We start from the raw sequence: 13391 nt of genomic DNA, 5'->3' as shown, positions 1-13391 counted from the left end.
ATTTCAAACCCTACATGTAATGCCACTTACTAAGGGCATGTTTGGTAGCTGTAATAGACACTGTAATGTAATAGTTATTCCTATAGTTTAGTTATTCTTTAGTTTGGTTATGTTTTTATTATAAGGAATAGTTATTCCTTATGAATAGCTATTCTTCAAAATGAGGAATAATTATTCCTCTTTAAAAAGTTGTATTAGCCATTCCTTAGTAAGTGCAATAATTTCAAAACTTTATATATTTCCAAATAAACAAATTTTCTATATACATCTAACGATTATAAAAATAAAAAATCATAAAAAATAACATATATTTCTCTTAAATTTAAAAATAACAATTTTTAAGGAGATATCATTGTATCAATAAGATATTTCTTAAAATAGATATTAAGTTTCATTCTAATATTATAACTCACAACCAAACTAATGAACATGTTTAGTTATTACATTACAACATATTTTATTACTAGTAATAAAGATTACAATTTATGTCGTAATCTCCATTCAGTATACCAAACGTACCCTAAGTTAAAAAAAACAGATTATTAGTAACAATATAAGTAGTAGTAGTAACAACTGAAAAAAAAAAAAAAAAAATTTAACACTTAAGAAGAAAATGAATAAGAAATTACATTTTTTTCATAAATACAAAAAGAGAAAAATTTTAATTTGTCCTAGAAATCCTTATAGAAGCATTTTAGATGCAGCTAACTAGAATCTTTACCTTTAGCGAGCTTCAAATTCGGTGATTGTCACGTCATTTATAGAATAAAACTGCTCACTTGTGATTGATCCCAAATTATTGTTAGGTCTTCTAAAGATGAAAGCAGGTTGTTTTGGAGAAGGAAGAGTTGTTTCACAACTTAGCATGAGAAGAACTGCCAACATTGTTGGTCGGTCCATTGCATCTTCTTGCACAAATAAGAGCCCAATTTGAATGCATCTCAAGACTTCATGGGAAACAAATGATTCATTTATTGATGAATCAACTATATCCAAGACTCTATCTTCCTCCAAGTTCCCAAACCTATGTGAGTTCATAGCATTATCCATAAGGGCTTGTATTATAAATGCAAATGGTAAAGATTGTTGTTTTTTATTACTTACATGCCCTATCAAGTTAGGGAATATGCTTTGATAAGAACTGTTTTCTTCTGGCCACTAACGATCTCCAACAATATGACACAAAAACTAAAGACATCTGATTTTGTTGAAAATTTCTCAAATATTGCATATTCTGGTGACATATAACCACTGCATGTGAACAATATTAAAAATAAAGTTAAAGTTTGCATAGGCCTTCATTTTCGTAAGGGTGGCAACTGTGCAAGGCTTTGTGCATGCAAGCGTGCATGTGTTTGGGTGATACTTACTATGTTCCGACAACTCTAGTTGTTGTGTCTTGAATTTGGTCCCCATTGAATATACGAGCTATACCGAAATCCGAAATTTTAGGATTCATCTCACCATCTAAGAGAACATTACTGGTTTTAAGATCCCTATGTATGATTTTTAATCTTGAGTCTTGATGAAGATACAAAATCTCACGAGCGATCCCAATGATGATTTCAAAGCGTTTTCCCCAATTAGGCAATGAACTTCTTGTATGATCTACAATAAAATTTAACTCCAGTATACTCAAAATGTGATTAATTAGTGTAAAAATATTTGGTTGTGTGTAGTCCAAATATATTCTTTGAACATAAATAATAAAAGAAAATAAAACAAATGAATGCAATTGATTTATAGAAAGAAGACATACCAAAAATGAAGAAGTCTAGGCTTTTGTTGGGCATGTACTCATAAATCAACATCTTTTCTTCCCCCTGAATGCAACAGCCAAAAAGCTTGACAAGATTCCTATGTTGAAGTTTTGCAATCAACAAAACTTCGTTTTTGAATTCGTCTATTCCTTGTGCTGAACTGTTGGATAGCCTTTTAATAGCTACTTCTTGTCCATTAGATAATTGACCCTGAATCCATGATCCAAAACTAAGCTCATTCATAACAATTACTTCAAAACAATTGAGTTCAATGCCACAATCTGATTCTTCAATAACTTATGTCTTAGCTTATGTAAATCATTTTCCTGCATTCACACTCACACAATAATGGAATTTGAAAAAGAAAGGAAAATATGCAGGATCCCTACGTTAGACGATGTCATTATGAATTGTAACTGTACCTTAAAAACAGAACCAAAGCCACCTTGCCCTAGTTTGTTGATTGGAGAGAAATTGTCAGTGGCAGCAACTATGCAGCCTAGATCAAAGATCAATAAATCTGGATGTCTATTACTCTCCTCTAGCTCATTTCCCTCCAAATAGCCTTTAGTACCAGTAAAATATAATGATTGATTGTGCAATTTTCTTTTCACTGTCCAAAAACATATTGATAAATTGCTCACTATAATTTTGCAATTGAGCATTTATATAGCTCATGTAGACTACTAAAATGACGCTTGATTTAATATGCACATATATATATATATATTCCTCTGTGTTTGTGTGAACAATACAATGGAAGTGATTTTGTTTCCTTTTGTTTTCCTCTTCTTCATTAGGCATATATAGGCTATCAAGCATACCAAAAAAGATGTCACCATAACAGAAATTATTGCAATAGCCAGCTGCCTCTTGTGGCCAAGAAAACCATTGGACTTCTTTGTGTAAATAGCTGAAGGACCAAAAAAAAAAAAAAAAAAAAAAAATCAGTCCACGATTTGTAAGGTGAAATAGGCAGAAATGAAAATTTACGAAAAATGCAAGTGGAGAAGGCCACCTAACTCAGTTGCATCTACACGTACATTTAGATCCCACCTTTCATATGAATTCTCCCAAACGTCAATCAATTCACCATACCATGCCAAACAACTCATCCCCTTCCCATCAATATTCATGCTTACAAAAGCTGTGCAAGAGCAATTTCTCAAGCATGCTTGCTCGCACTCTGAGCTACTCATACTTTTGTCCATCCAAACTGCATTAAATGAATCAGGACCCTTCAAAAGCTCCACCTTCACAAACCCTTCTCCATTCCCACACATCGACAACCCCAACTGCTTCCTCACACCCCCCAGAACCATCTCTGTGGTACCAATTCTTCCAAGAGTTGGGTTCATACCCTGGCAAACACGTACGTTCAAACTTATTAAAACTGTCAGCAGACTCGGGACCACATATACCGTATGCACCGCAGTGGCTATAGTTCTCACAACGGTATTTAGGTGCTGACCAGAATTCCTTCCATTGAAGATCACCATCATTCCACATAAGTTTCTGGAGTAATCCAGAGTTGCCAACCACTACCCTAGAAGAGGGGTCATCAAAAAAGTAGTTGTAAGATACCTCATCTTCGTTGTTAAAAAAATCGTAATTAAAACCCGATGAGAAAGTTGTTGATGATGATGATGTTGGCCACGGCCATGGAGATGACTGATAATATAAAGTCGAACCCTTATACAAGACGACTTGTGGAGAGCCAGTAGGATTCACCTTTTTGAAGTAGTCCCCAGTTCTGGGGTCATCTTGCGACTTCCAAGATGTCAAGAACCTGTCTAGCCCATTTTTCCGATTCAACCCAAGCCTCATGCCTGGAAGCAGTGTGTCTGTAGGATGATCAAAGCTTTGCCATATGACCTTTTCGTAATTTCCTTGGACCAATACCAGATTTCCTGAATCTTGAACCTGTGCAACAGAGGAGGTTGTCCCCTGGACAGACACATTTGTAGACCAAAGAAGGCGCTTAGAACTGTCATTGAGAACAAGGTTTCCATACTGGTTGATGGAGAGAACACCTGAGGAATCAATTGCGTCAAGGGACTGTAGGCATTCTAGGCATCAATTTTCACTGACTAGCAGATATTTTTTTTAAAATCCCCCACGTGAGCTCCCAACTATTCATCTATTCCCCACCGCACAATCTCGTAAAATATCTCTCACTCTCTCTTTACGGGTCACCTAAGGCCTTCTCTCCCACTTTGCTTTCTTTTATTCACACAAAAACACACACATATACACCTCCATCTCTCTCTCACCCTTACCAACCACCACTCCATTGGGTCACCACCACCATCTTTTTATCGATGAGATTCACCGAGGAACCTCATAAGAATCTCTAGGCTCCTTCATCTCAAACTACTAAGGTAAAAACTCAGAATAATTTGGTGGATTTTCATATTGTTGATCTAAGCTTTTGAAGTGATATTCACATGATTAAGCCTTAAGAGTTTTGATTTGGTGAACATATTCTGATGAAGGGCTTAGTGTTTGTATTTATTTAAATGAATGGTGGCCATTTGAGGTTTTCTATAGCTAAGATTTGGCAGTTTTGATGCCTTATTATCTTGGTAAATGTTTGTGATGCTAGTGTTGTGGGTGTGGGAGATCTTTCAAGTGAAGAAATTATGAGATTAAGGAGATTTTTGGGTAAAGTTGTGATTGGCAAGAGGGTGGCCTCAAAGGAGCTAATAAAATATGCCCAACATTCTAAGTTTGGGCTTGCTTAAGTGAACTGTTTCTAGGGGAGATTAAAGTTACTTAACTAGACTTAGTTTAAGATTTTCAAACTTGTCTTGATAAACTTGTATACCTTTTCTTTAGGTTTTAACTAATTCTTGTTGGAGCACTTGGAAGCTAGGCTTTTATGCGGTCTTGCAAGGTAAGTAGCTAATTAAAACATGTAATGTGTGTATGTATATAATGTGGTAATAATGCGAAGTTTTTATTAATTCTAGGAGATTGGCTTTGATGTGATTCATTTATAATGGATATTACAAATAATTGGATAATTTAAAGAATTGGCAAGCATCATTTGACAAGTGGGTGAGAAGTCATTTGGGAAGTCATTTGACAAGTGGGTGGCAAATCCTACTAGATAGGAATTTCTTTGGAAATTATGCAAATTTATTAGAAATGTGTTACGAAACTCGATTATATAAACTTGCCAGCTCTTTATGACACCTTACCTCATGTCATGGCAATTGTGATTTCCTAGTGATTACCCAGCCAAATACCTGGATCTTTGTGATGTTGGTATGATGGCACCTAAGTCTGCGTGACATAGTAGTCGATAACTGGTACTTGCAGTTTTTGTGACTCAGCCAGTAGTGCAACATCTAAGTCTTTGTGACATGGTGGATTATATTATGGCACCTGTGTCTGTGTGACATGGTAGCCTGTAACTGGTACTTGCGGTCTTTGTGACACGACCAGTAGCACATTAACATTGCTACTTACTGAGCTTTGTCTCACTACTGTTTAATTATGAATTTTTACAGAGTAGGCAACGACCTTTTGAGTTAGATGTTATGGCTTATAGTAGATAGGCAACTACTTTCTGGAGGCTAGACTTTTGGTATTATAGACCTTAGGAGTATGAGACTCCTGACCTAGTGTTGGATCTGCACACACTAGGATATTTTGCACAAATGTTTTGTAACTGATTTTGGTGATGACTTTTATCCCATCTTAGAAACAAAATGATTATATGTAGTTAATTTAGACCTCCATTCTTTGTGGCCAATGGTCCTTGTAATTATTGCATAAAGATTTGACTTACTTTGGAAGTATCTTTAATGAAATTATTATGAAAGTTCTTGATGTTGGTACTTGGTATGAATTGTTTGGATTGAATTGTCAAAAATGAAAAATCTATAGGTACTTTTGGGATGTATTTCTCATGCTTTGAACCCTTTCAGGTTTGGGGCGTGACAAAATATCACAATACTTATCTTAAATATATTTTTCTTAAGTTTTAGAGCAACTTAATAGGTTGGCAAATGAGGGATCTAGAAAATGGGTTAAGATTGGTGTATTGGGTTGGAGTTGTGAGATTAACAGTATATTGTAATTATCTCATGACCAAAACACATGGGCTTACACAAGTCTTTTATTGACCATTTAATAGTGTAACATTATATTCACCTCATTTATTGTACCATATTTCCCATCTATTGCAAAATATGCTATATGAAGAAAGCATATATGGAAAACTTAAATGAATGATTGATTTTTGGTTCTAACTTATTATTGAGGCATTATTAAAGAATGGTCAGAAATATGAATTAAGGAATGGTGTGATTAGGACCCATGGTGACTTTGACAGCAACAGCAATCCCCTCCACACCCTTTAGCATAAGACAGAGCCCAGGCTAAAACCCCAAATTTTATATCTTTGGCAGCATAGTTTCTTCTCCAACTCAAAATATTACCAATCTAAATCACACACACACAAATAAAACACAAGACACAGAATGGGGGATCATTACAAACATTAACTAACATAGATAATCCTACAACCACTGATTGATTCTCTCACCTGCTGTTGGGTGCTGTTCTTAGTGACTCATCATTCTTTCTCAAAAATACCACAATGCAAGCTCAAACAATACACTCTCAAGTCTCAACAATCTCTCTCTCTCTCTCAAAGCTCGCATTTTTCTTCAACAATGGAGTTGAGTTTGGTCACAAAGAACACAAGCAAGTGGGTGTTTATGCTCCCAGCTTATCTTGGCTCCAAAAAAAAAACCTTTGTTTTGTTTGCAATTTTTATGGCCTCTTTGTCAGTGTTTTGTGTCATGGGCTTTTCGGTCACCACACAAGACAACATTAATTTATGAGTCATACCGGTATTACAAGTTTTACTATATTGAAATTACAAAAAATCACAGCACACCCTAGGTGCGATGGTCACTCCACAAGTATAAGTGCTTGTGGAGTGTGGAGGGTAAGGGACAGGGTTCAAGTCTTTAGGAGGGAACTTCACACACATATACACTTAAATTAGGCTAGAATAGAATTCTATCTTGTATTAAAAAAAAAAAAATTACAAAAATAATGTCTCACTAATCATAAAGAGATATTTCAAATATTTATGAGTAAACAATTAATTTGTCCTACAAATCCCTATAGAAGCAATCTAGATGCAGCTAACTAGAATCCTTATAGAAGCAAATTAGATGCAGCTTAAGTATAATCTTTGCCTTTAGCAAGCTTCAAATTTGGTTATTGTCACGTCATTTATAGAATAAAGCTCATTGATTCAAAATCATTGGTAGCACTTTTGAAAATGAAAGCAGGCTATTTCAGAGAAGGAAGAGCTATTTCACTACTCAGCACAAGAAGAACTGCCAACATTGCTGGTCGGTCCATTGCATCTTCTTGCACACATAAGAGCCCAATTTGAATGCATCTCAAGACTTCTAGGGAAACAAATGACTCATTTATTGATGAATCAACTATATCCAAGGCTCTATCTTCCCTCCAAAGTTCCCAAACCTGTGTGAGTCATAGCATTATCCATATATGGGTTGTATTATAAATGCAAATAGTAAAGATTATTGTTTTCTGTTACTTACATGCCCTATTAATGTCAGGGAAGGGTGGTTTTGATAAGAATTTGTGTTTTTCTTGCCACTCATGATCTCTAACAATATGACACCAAAACTAAAGATATCAGATTTGGTTGAAAATTTCCCAAATATTACATACTCCGGTGACATATAACCACTATATGTGAACAATATTAAAGAAAATGTTAAAGTTTGCATAGGCCTTTATTTGTTGTATGTATGGCAAGTGTGCAAATCTCAATGCACACATGCGGGCATGTGTTTGAGTGATACTATGTTCTGACAACTCTAGTTGTCTTGTCTTGAATTTGATCCCCTTTGATTATACGTGCTATGCCAAAATCCGAAATTTTGGGGTTCATCTCACCATCAAGTAGAACATTGCTGGTTTTAAGATCCCTATGAATAATTCTTAATCTTGAGTCTTGATGAAGATAAAAAATCCCTCGAGGAATCCCAATTATGATTTCAAAACGTTTCCTCCAATTTAGCAATGAACTTCTTGTATGATCTACAACAATAATTCGGTTCAATGTATTCAAATGTGATATACATAGTGTTGAAATATGCAGTTTTTATGCACTCCAAATATATTCATTCAACATATATGACAGAAGAAAGTAAAACATATGCATGCAATAAATTTTTGGAAAGAAAATGTACCAAAAATGAAGGAGTCCAAGCTTTTGTTTGGCATGTACTCATAAATCAACATCTTTTCTTCCTCCTGAATGCAACAGCCAAAAATTTTGACAAGATTCCTATGTTGAAGTTTTGCAATCAACATAACTTCATTTTTGAATTCTTCTATTCCTTGCCCTGAACTTTTGGATAGCCTTTTTACAGCTATATGTTGTCCATTAGATAATTGACCCTGAATTCATGATCATAAATTAAGCTTAGTCATAACAATTAGTTCAAAGCAATTGAGTTCAATACCACAATCTGATTCTCAATCACTTATGTCTTGGCTTATGGAACTCATTTACTGTGCATTCACAATAATGGAATATGAAACAGAAAGGAATATAGGCAAGATATCAACATTCAACGTCATTATGAATTGTAACTATAACTTAAACAAAGAACCAAAACCACCTTGCCCAAGTTTGTTGGTCGGAGAGAAATTGTCAGGAGCAGCAACTATGCAGCTTAGATAAAAAATTGATAAATCTGGATGCCTGCTACTTTCCTCGAGCTCATTTCCCTCCAAATACTCTTTGGTACCAGTAAAATTTAATGATTGATTGTGCAATTTTCTCTTCACTGTCCTAACACGTAGAAAGACATTGCTCACTATAATTTCACAATGGAGCAGCTATATACCCCTCATCATGTGGAGGACTAGTCTAAATGAATCCTGGTATATATGTGTGTGTGAACAATACAATGCAAGTGATTTTGTTACCTTTCGTTTTCCTTTTCTTCATTAGCCATATATACGCTAGCAAGGATGCCAAAAACAATGGCACAGCAAGAGACAATATTGTGATTGCTAGTTTCCTCTTCTTTCCAAGAAAACGTTTGGACTTCCTTGTATACTTAGCTGCAGGGAACAAAAATAACTGTTAACCCATAGAGTGGAAGAGACAAAAATGAATATTTAGGAAAATGAGAGCCAGAAAAGAAGACTACCTAACTCAGTCGCATCAATACGAACATTTAGATCCCACCCATTATCTGTAAACTCTAAAACGTCGATCAGTTCACCATAAAATGATGAGCAACCGAATCCCTTACCATTAGTATTGTAATTGATAAAAGCTGTGCAGGAACAATTCCTCAAGCATGCCTGCTCGCACTGTAAGCTACTCATACTCATGTCCCTCCAAGCTACATCAAATGTATCAGGAGTCTTCAAATGTGCCACCTACACAAACCCTTCTCCATTTCCACACATAGACAACCCCAACTTCTTTCTCACACATCCCTCAGAACGATCTCTGAGAGACTTGGGTTCATACCCTGGCAAACAGGTACACACAAACCTGGTAGTGCTGTCAACAATACATATGCTGTATGCACCACAGCTTCCATTGTTATCACATGATCTAGGTGTTGACCATACTTGCTTCCATTGCCGATCACCATCATTCCAAGTAAGTTGTTGGTACAATCCAGAGCTGTCCACCACAAATCTTGTAATGATGGAGGGGTCATCAAGAGAGAAAAAGTAAGATATCTCATCTTCATTGTTAACAAAATTTGAGTTGAAACCGAATGAGGGTTTGAATGCTGGTCTGTTCCATGGCCATGGACTACAATTGCAATTGTGGAAAGCCAGTAAGATTCAGCTTAAAGAAGTAGTCCCCAGTCCCAGGGTCATCTTGTGACTTCCAAGACGTCAAGAAACTGTTGAGCCCAGTTATCCTGTTCAACCCAATCTTCATTTCTGGAAGAGTAGTATCTGTAGGATAGTCAAAGCTTTGCCATAACAACTTTTTGCTTTTGTCCTGGACCAATACCAGGTTTCCTGAATCTTTAAGCTGAGCAACACAGGAGGTTGTCCCTTGGACAGACACATTTGTAGACCAAAGTAGACGGTTGTGACTGTCATGGAGAACAAGGTTTCCAGATTGGTTGATGGAGAGAACTCCGGTGGAATCATTGATAGGATCATTTCTGTTTGCAACCCACACCACAGTTTGTTTTGTCACTTTGGCATACCAAATACCAAGATACCGATAGCTAGAGTTGCCGGGGCAGAAGAAGCCTAAGATAAAATTGTTTTCTTTGGAAATCAAAGATTGGCCATCCTTGATGGATTGGTCTGATGTTAAGGTGTCAAGGGAAATGCAAAGTGGGAAGAAAAGAATTATCAGAATCAAATACATGATCAGTTTTTCAGCATCCATGCTTGTGTGATTGGTCTTTCACTTAAAATAACATTTTTTTGGGGTTTGGGGCAAAAAATATTGACATTTGGTTTGATGAATTATGAAGTCTTCCTACCGTGTGAAAGAGAGAATTATGAAGTCTTCTCTCTCTGGTCCCTGTCTTTGACTATTCTCTCTTTTTAGGACTAAGCGCATCTTTTTTGAAACAAAAAACTAGCGTATCAAAATGGATATTGCATCAAGTCAATAATCTTAAATATCAAATTAAAGCATCAATTTTTGGTGAAGGCTTTTTTTTTCTACCTGAAAATAACTATCAAATTAAATGTCCCAATACCTAATCTTAAATATCTTTCTGTTTAGTTTTAGTGCAATTTAACGGATGGATTGAATAACATGTTAAAATTTCATTAACTTTTTGCACATACTTGAGTGGGTAATTGATAGTTTGATGAGGATGGCGTTTATGTTGTCCAGAAAATTTGCTGAGATTGGCATATTGGGATCTAAAGAGTTATCAAGGCAGAGCTAACTATCCTGATGCCTGAGCTGGTAATTGGAAATTTAGCATCATGCCAGAGCTTTCTGCTGTTCTTTGGCTAACCTCATTTCGGAAAATCTCAATGGCTTTCATGAATCAACCTACTACCAGTTGATTATAGTCTTTACAATCTAGTACACACTATGCAATCTACTAAATGCTTTGATTGTATACAAAAAGAAAAGTAAGAAAATCATGTCCTAAAAGGAAAAAAAAATGGGACAAATAGGGAAAAATAATACAGCTAATTGGAAGCACAATTTTAAAATTTAAAAGACTATTTGGATTCCCAACCATGCATATGAGATCAAAGTATACTCTATCTGGCATGTAAGCCTTAAGTTCAAGGTAGTGGACAAGGTAAACTGTATTGCATAACTAAAACACATGGATTTTATAATTTCTTTTATCCTACTATATCTGCCATCCATTGCAAAATTTGTTATATGAAGAAAGCAGATGTAGAGAACTTCAAACAACAGGCATCTTTACTTTTTAAAAAAAAATATTTCTTTCCCTTGTTTTTTAGTGGATAGGAAGCAAATATTTACAGTAATTTCCATACACTGTAAAAGGACTTGTAAAGTAATAATTCTAAAACTCTTTCAATCACACTAACTCAAACAGACAAAAAGTAAAATCACAAATATCTTCAGCACTCAAGCAATAAGCAATTTGACATATATCTATTATATAACAAATGATTCATTTTTGGGCCCAAAGTGAGTAGAAACACCAATGCTAATCAAACTTATTTTTAAGATATGAATTGCATAGACAACAATAGTCAGAAATATGAATTAAAGAATGATGTGATTAGGTAGCCATAGAATTCCTTAGCCCTTAGGACCCATGGTGACTTTGACAGCATCAGCAAGCTCCTTCACACCCTTTAGCATTAAGTGATAAGACTAAAAGGACTGGGCCTAAACCCAGAATTTTATATCTTCGGCCGCATAGTTTCTTCTCCAACTCAATCTACTGCCAATCTAAAACACACCCACACACAAACACTGAACAAAAACAATTAAATAAATAAATCACATACACACGCAAATAAAACACAACACCAGAGAAAAATGTCGGACAACAACAGAGAGAGTACTCTAATAAACTCCCTACCATGTGCCCGAAGTGAAAGTAATCTTAAAAACATGAGTTGAACTTAGAATCACACATTGAGTACCTGACCTTCATGTGGAATCTGATACTTTTTAAATAACGGCGAATCCCCTTTTCCCATTTCTTTTTTTGACCACGATACCAGAGGAGGAAAAAACAATGGTGTCATCCCCTTAAGTCAGGCACCCCTCACTTTCACATTCATGTCTCCCTCTCTCTCTCTGTCTCTCCATGGTCTTCCACTAAAAATACTTCAGCCATGAGTTTCTTTTCAAGCCGCCACCACCAGTTGTGAAGAAAAGATTTTGGAAAGAGAGGGACCCATTCGGCCAAGCAAGGAATTTGAGGTGAAATTCCTAACAAAACCAAATAAAATCTAGCTATGGGGTTTGTGCTAGAGCAAGCTTATTGGGTTTATGTAAGAAATTCTTATTTGGAATGAAAAGTTTGGTTTGGTCTTGAGTGTTCACCCAATCACGATTTTGTCTTGGGTAATGGGGGTATGGAGGTCTTGGAGTCGTGGGGAGGTGGGTATGTGAAACTTTGATGATATGGTTGCTATGAATTTGTTTTAAAACAAATGGGTAATGAAAGTGTTAACCATAGAAGCTTAAGTGCTTTGAGAATGTACTTTTTGCACATCAAGTGTTTGATATTTTACAGTTATGAGATTGGGTTTAACTGTTTATAGTTGTTCATTCAATTCAAAGCTGGACTTTGTGAGATATGTAATGAGTTTTAGAACTTTGAAAGTAATTAGATGATGTTATAATTGATTTCTATGTGATGTAATATGTATTGACATTATCAATACATGAGTTAGTGTAATACTTAAACATGGTTGTTTCATTGTGAATGGTTGGGAATTTATAAGATTGTTATAATGGCTTAATTTTATTAGTTGGTACCCAAAAGAAATTCTTGAGACTAGCTACCTCATTTTTGAAGTGATGTGTTATGTTATCTAATAAATGCATATTGTTTGCGGTAGTGTATTATAATGTTTTGGTTGTGCTATGGTCCTTTGGATCATTGGTATGCTTGTTTGGTATTCTTTGGGAATAGGTGCCTTTGGATAGTCAAGTTAAGCTCTAGGCCCTCAATTTGATTTCAGGGGACATTTTCGATCCATGGAGACAAGTTTGATTGTACTTTCTAATGGGTATTGTTATTTATAGACTTGATCATTTTGTTTCTAGGTTCCGAGATTTTTGATGATGGACCTAGTGATGGGATTGGTTGATTTCATGGTGCCCGATTGAGGTAAAATTGGTTGGCCTTCCAAGGTAAGTAACTTCTTGATGGGATTTTTGAAAAATAATTATTATTGCACTCAAGTATTTCATGGTTAAACCCATTTTGGAACATTATTCATGGCTTTCCTAAAACGTACTATGTGTACTATTATTATTAATCATTTATAAAAAAATGCATGAAGCATTGAAAGTGTACTATATTTCTTATTACATATGAGGAAATGCATGATTTGTTAGCATGGGAAAGACTAGCATCTTTGATTAAATTCTAGAGGATGGATTTTATA

At 35.4% G+C, this 13391-nt stretch overlaps 1 protein-coding gene, 1 long non-coding RNA gene and 1 pseudogene across 2 annotated transcripts; 1 reads left to right on the top strand and 2 right to left on the bottom strand.

Moving 5' to 3' along the window:
* Nucleotides 1–723: 723 nt before the first annotated feature.
* Nucleotides 724–4054, bottom strand: LOC112020636 (G-type lectin S-receptor-like serine/threonine-protein kinase RKS1). Its single transcript, XM_065760174.1, is given in 9 exon segments — nucleotides 724–1148; nucleotides 1151–1251; nucleotides 1371–1608; nucleotides 1760–1970; nucleotides 2183–2426; nucleotides 2457–2673; nucleotides 2779–3065; nucleotides 3067–3818; nucleotides 4034–4054. Coding segments are annotated over 9 exon segments (2496 nt in total).
* A 337-nt stretch (nucleotides 4055–4391) lies between these two features.
* On the top strand, nucleotides 4392–7275 carry LOC136061833 (uncharacterized). Its single transcript, XR_010623691.1, has 2 exons — nucleotides 4392–4656; nucleotides 7076–7275. It is a non-coding gene; the product is annotated as an uncharacterized LOC136061833 (long non-coding RNA).
* Nucleotides 6739–12698, bottom strand: LOC136061832 (G-type lectin S-receptor-like serine/threonine-protein kinase RKS1; annotated as a pseudogene).
* Nucleotides 12699–13391: the final 693 nt, after the last annotated feature.

This window comes from Quercus suber, unplaced genomic scaffold, assembly GCF_002906115.3.
Source record: "Quercus suber isolate HL8 unplaced genomic scaffold, Cork oak 2.0 scaffold_356, whole genome shotgun sequence".
Classification (NCBI taxonomy): Eukaryota; Viridiplantae; Streptophyta; class Magnoliopsida; order Fagales; family Fagaceae; genus Quercus; species Quercus suber.
Note: the sequence above shows the minus strand (reverse complement) of the source record. Positions and strands in the feature narration are given on the sequence as shown.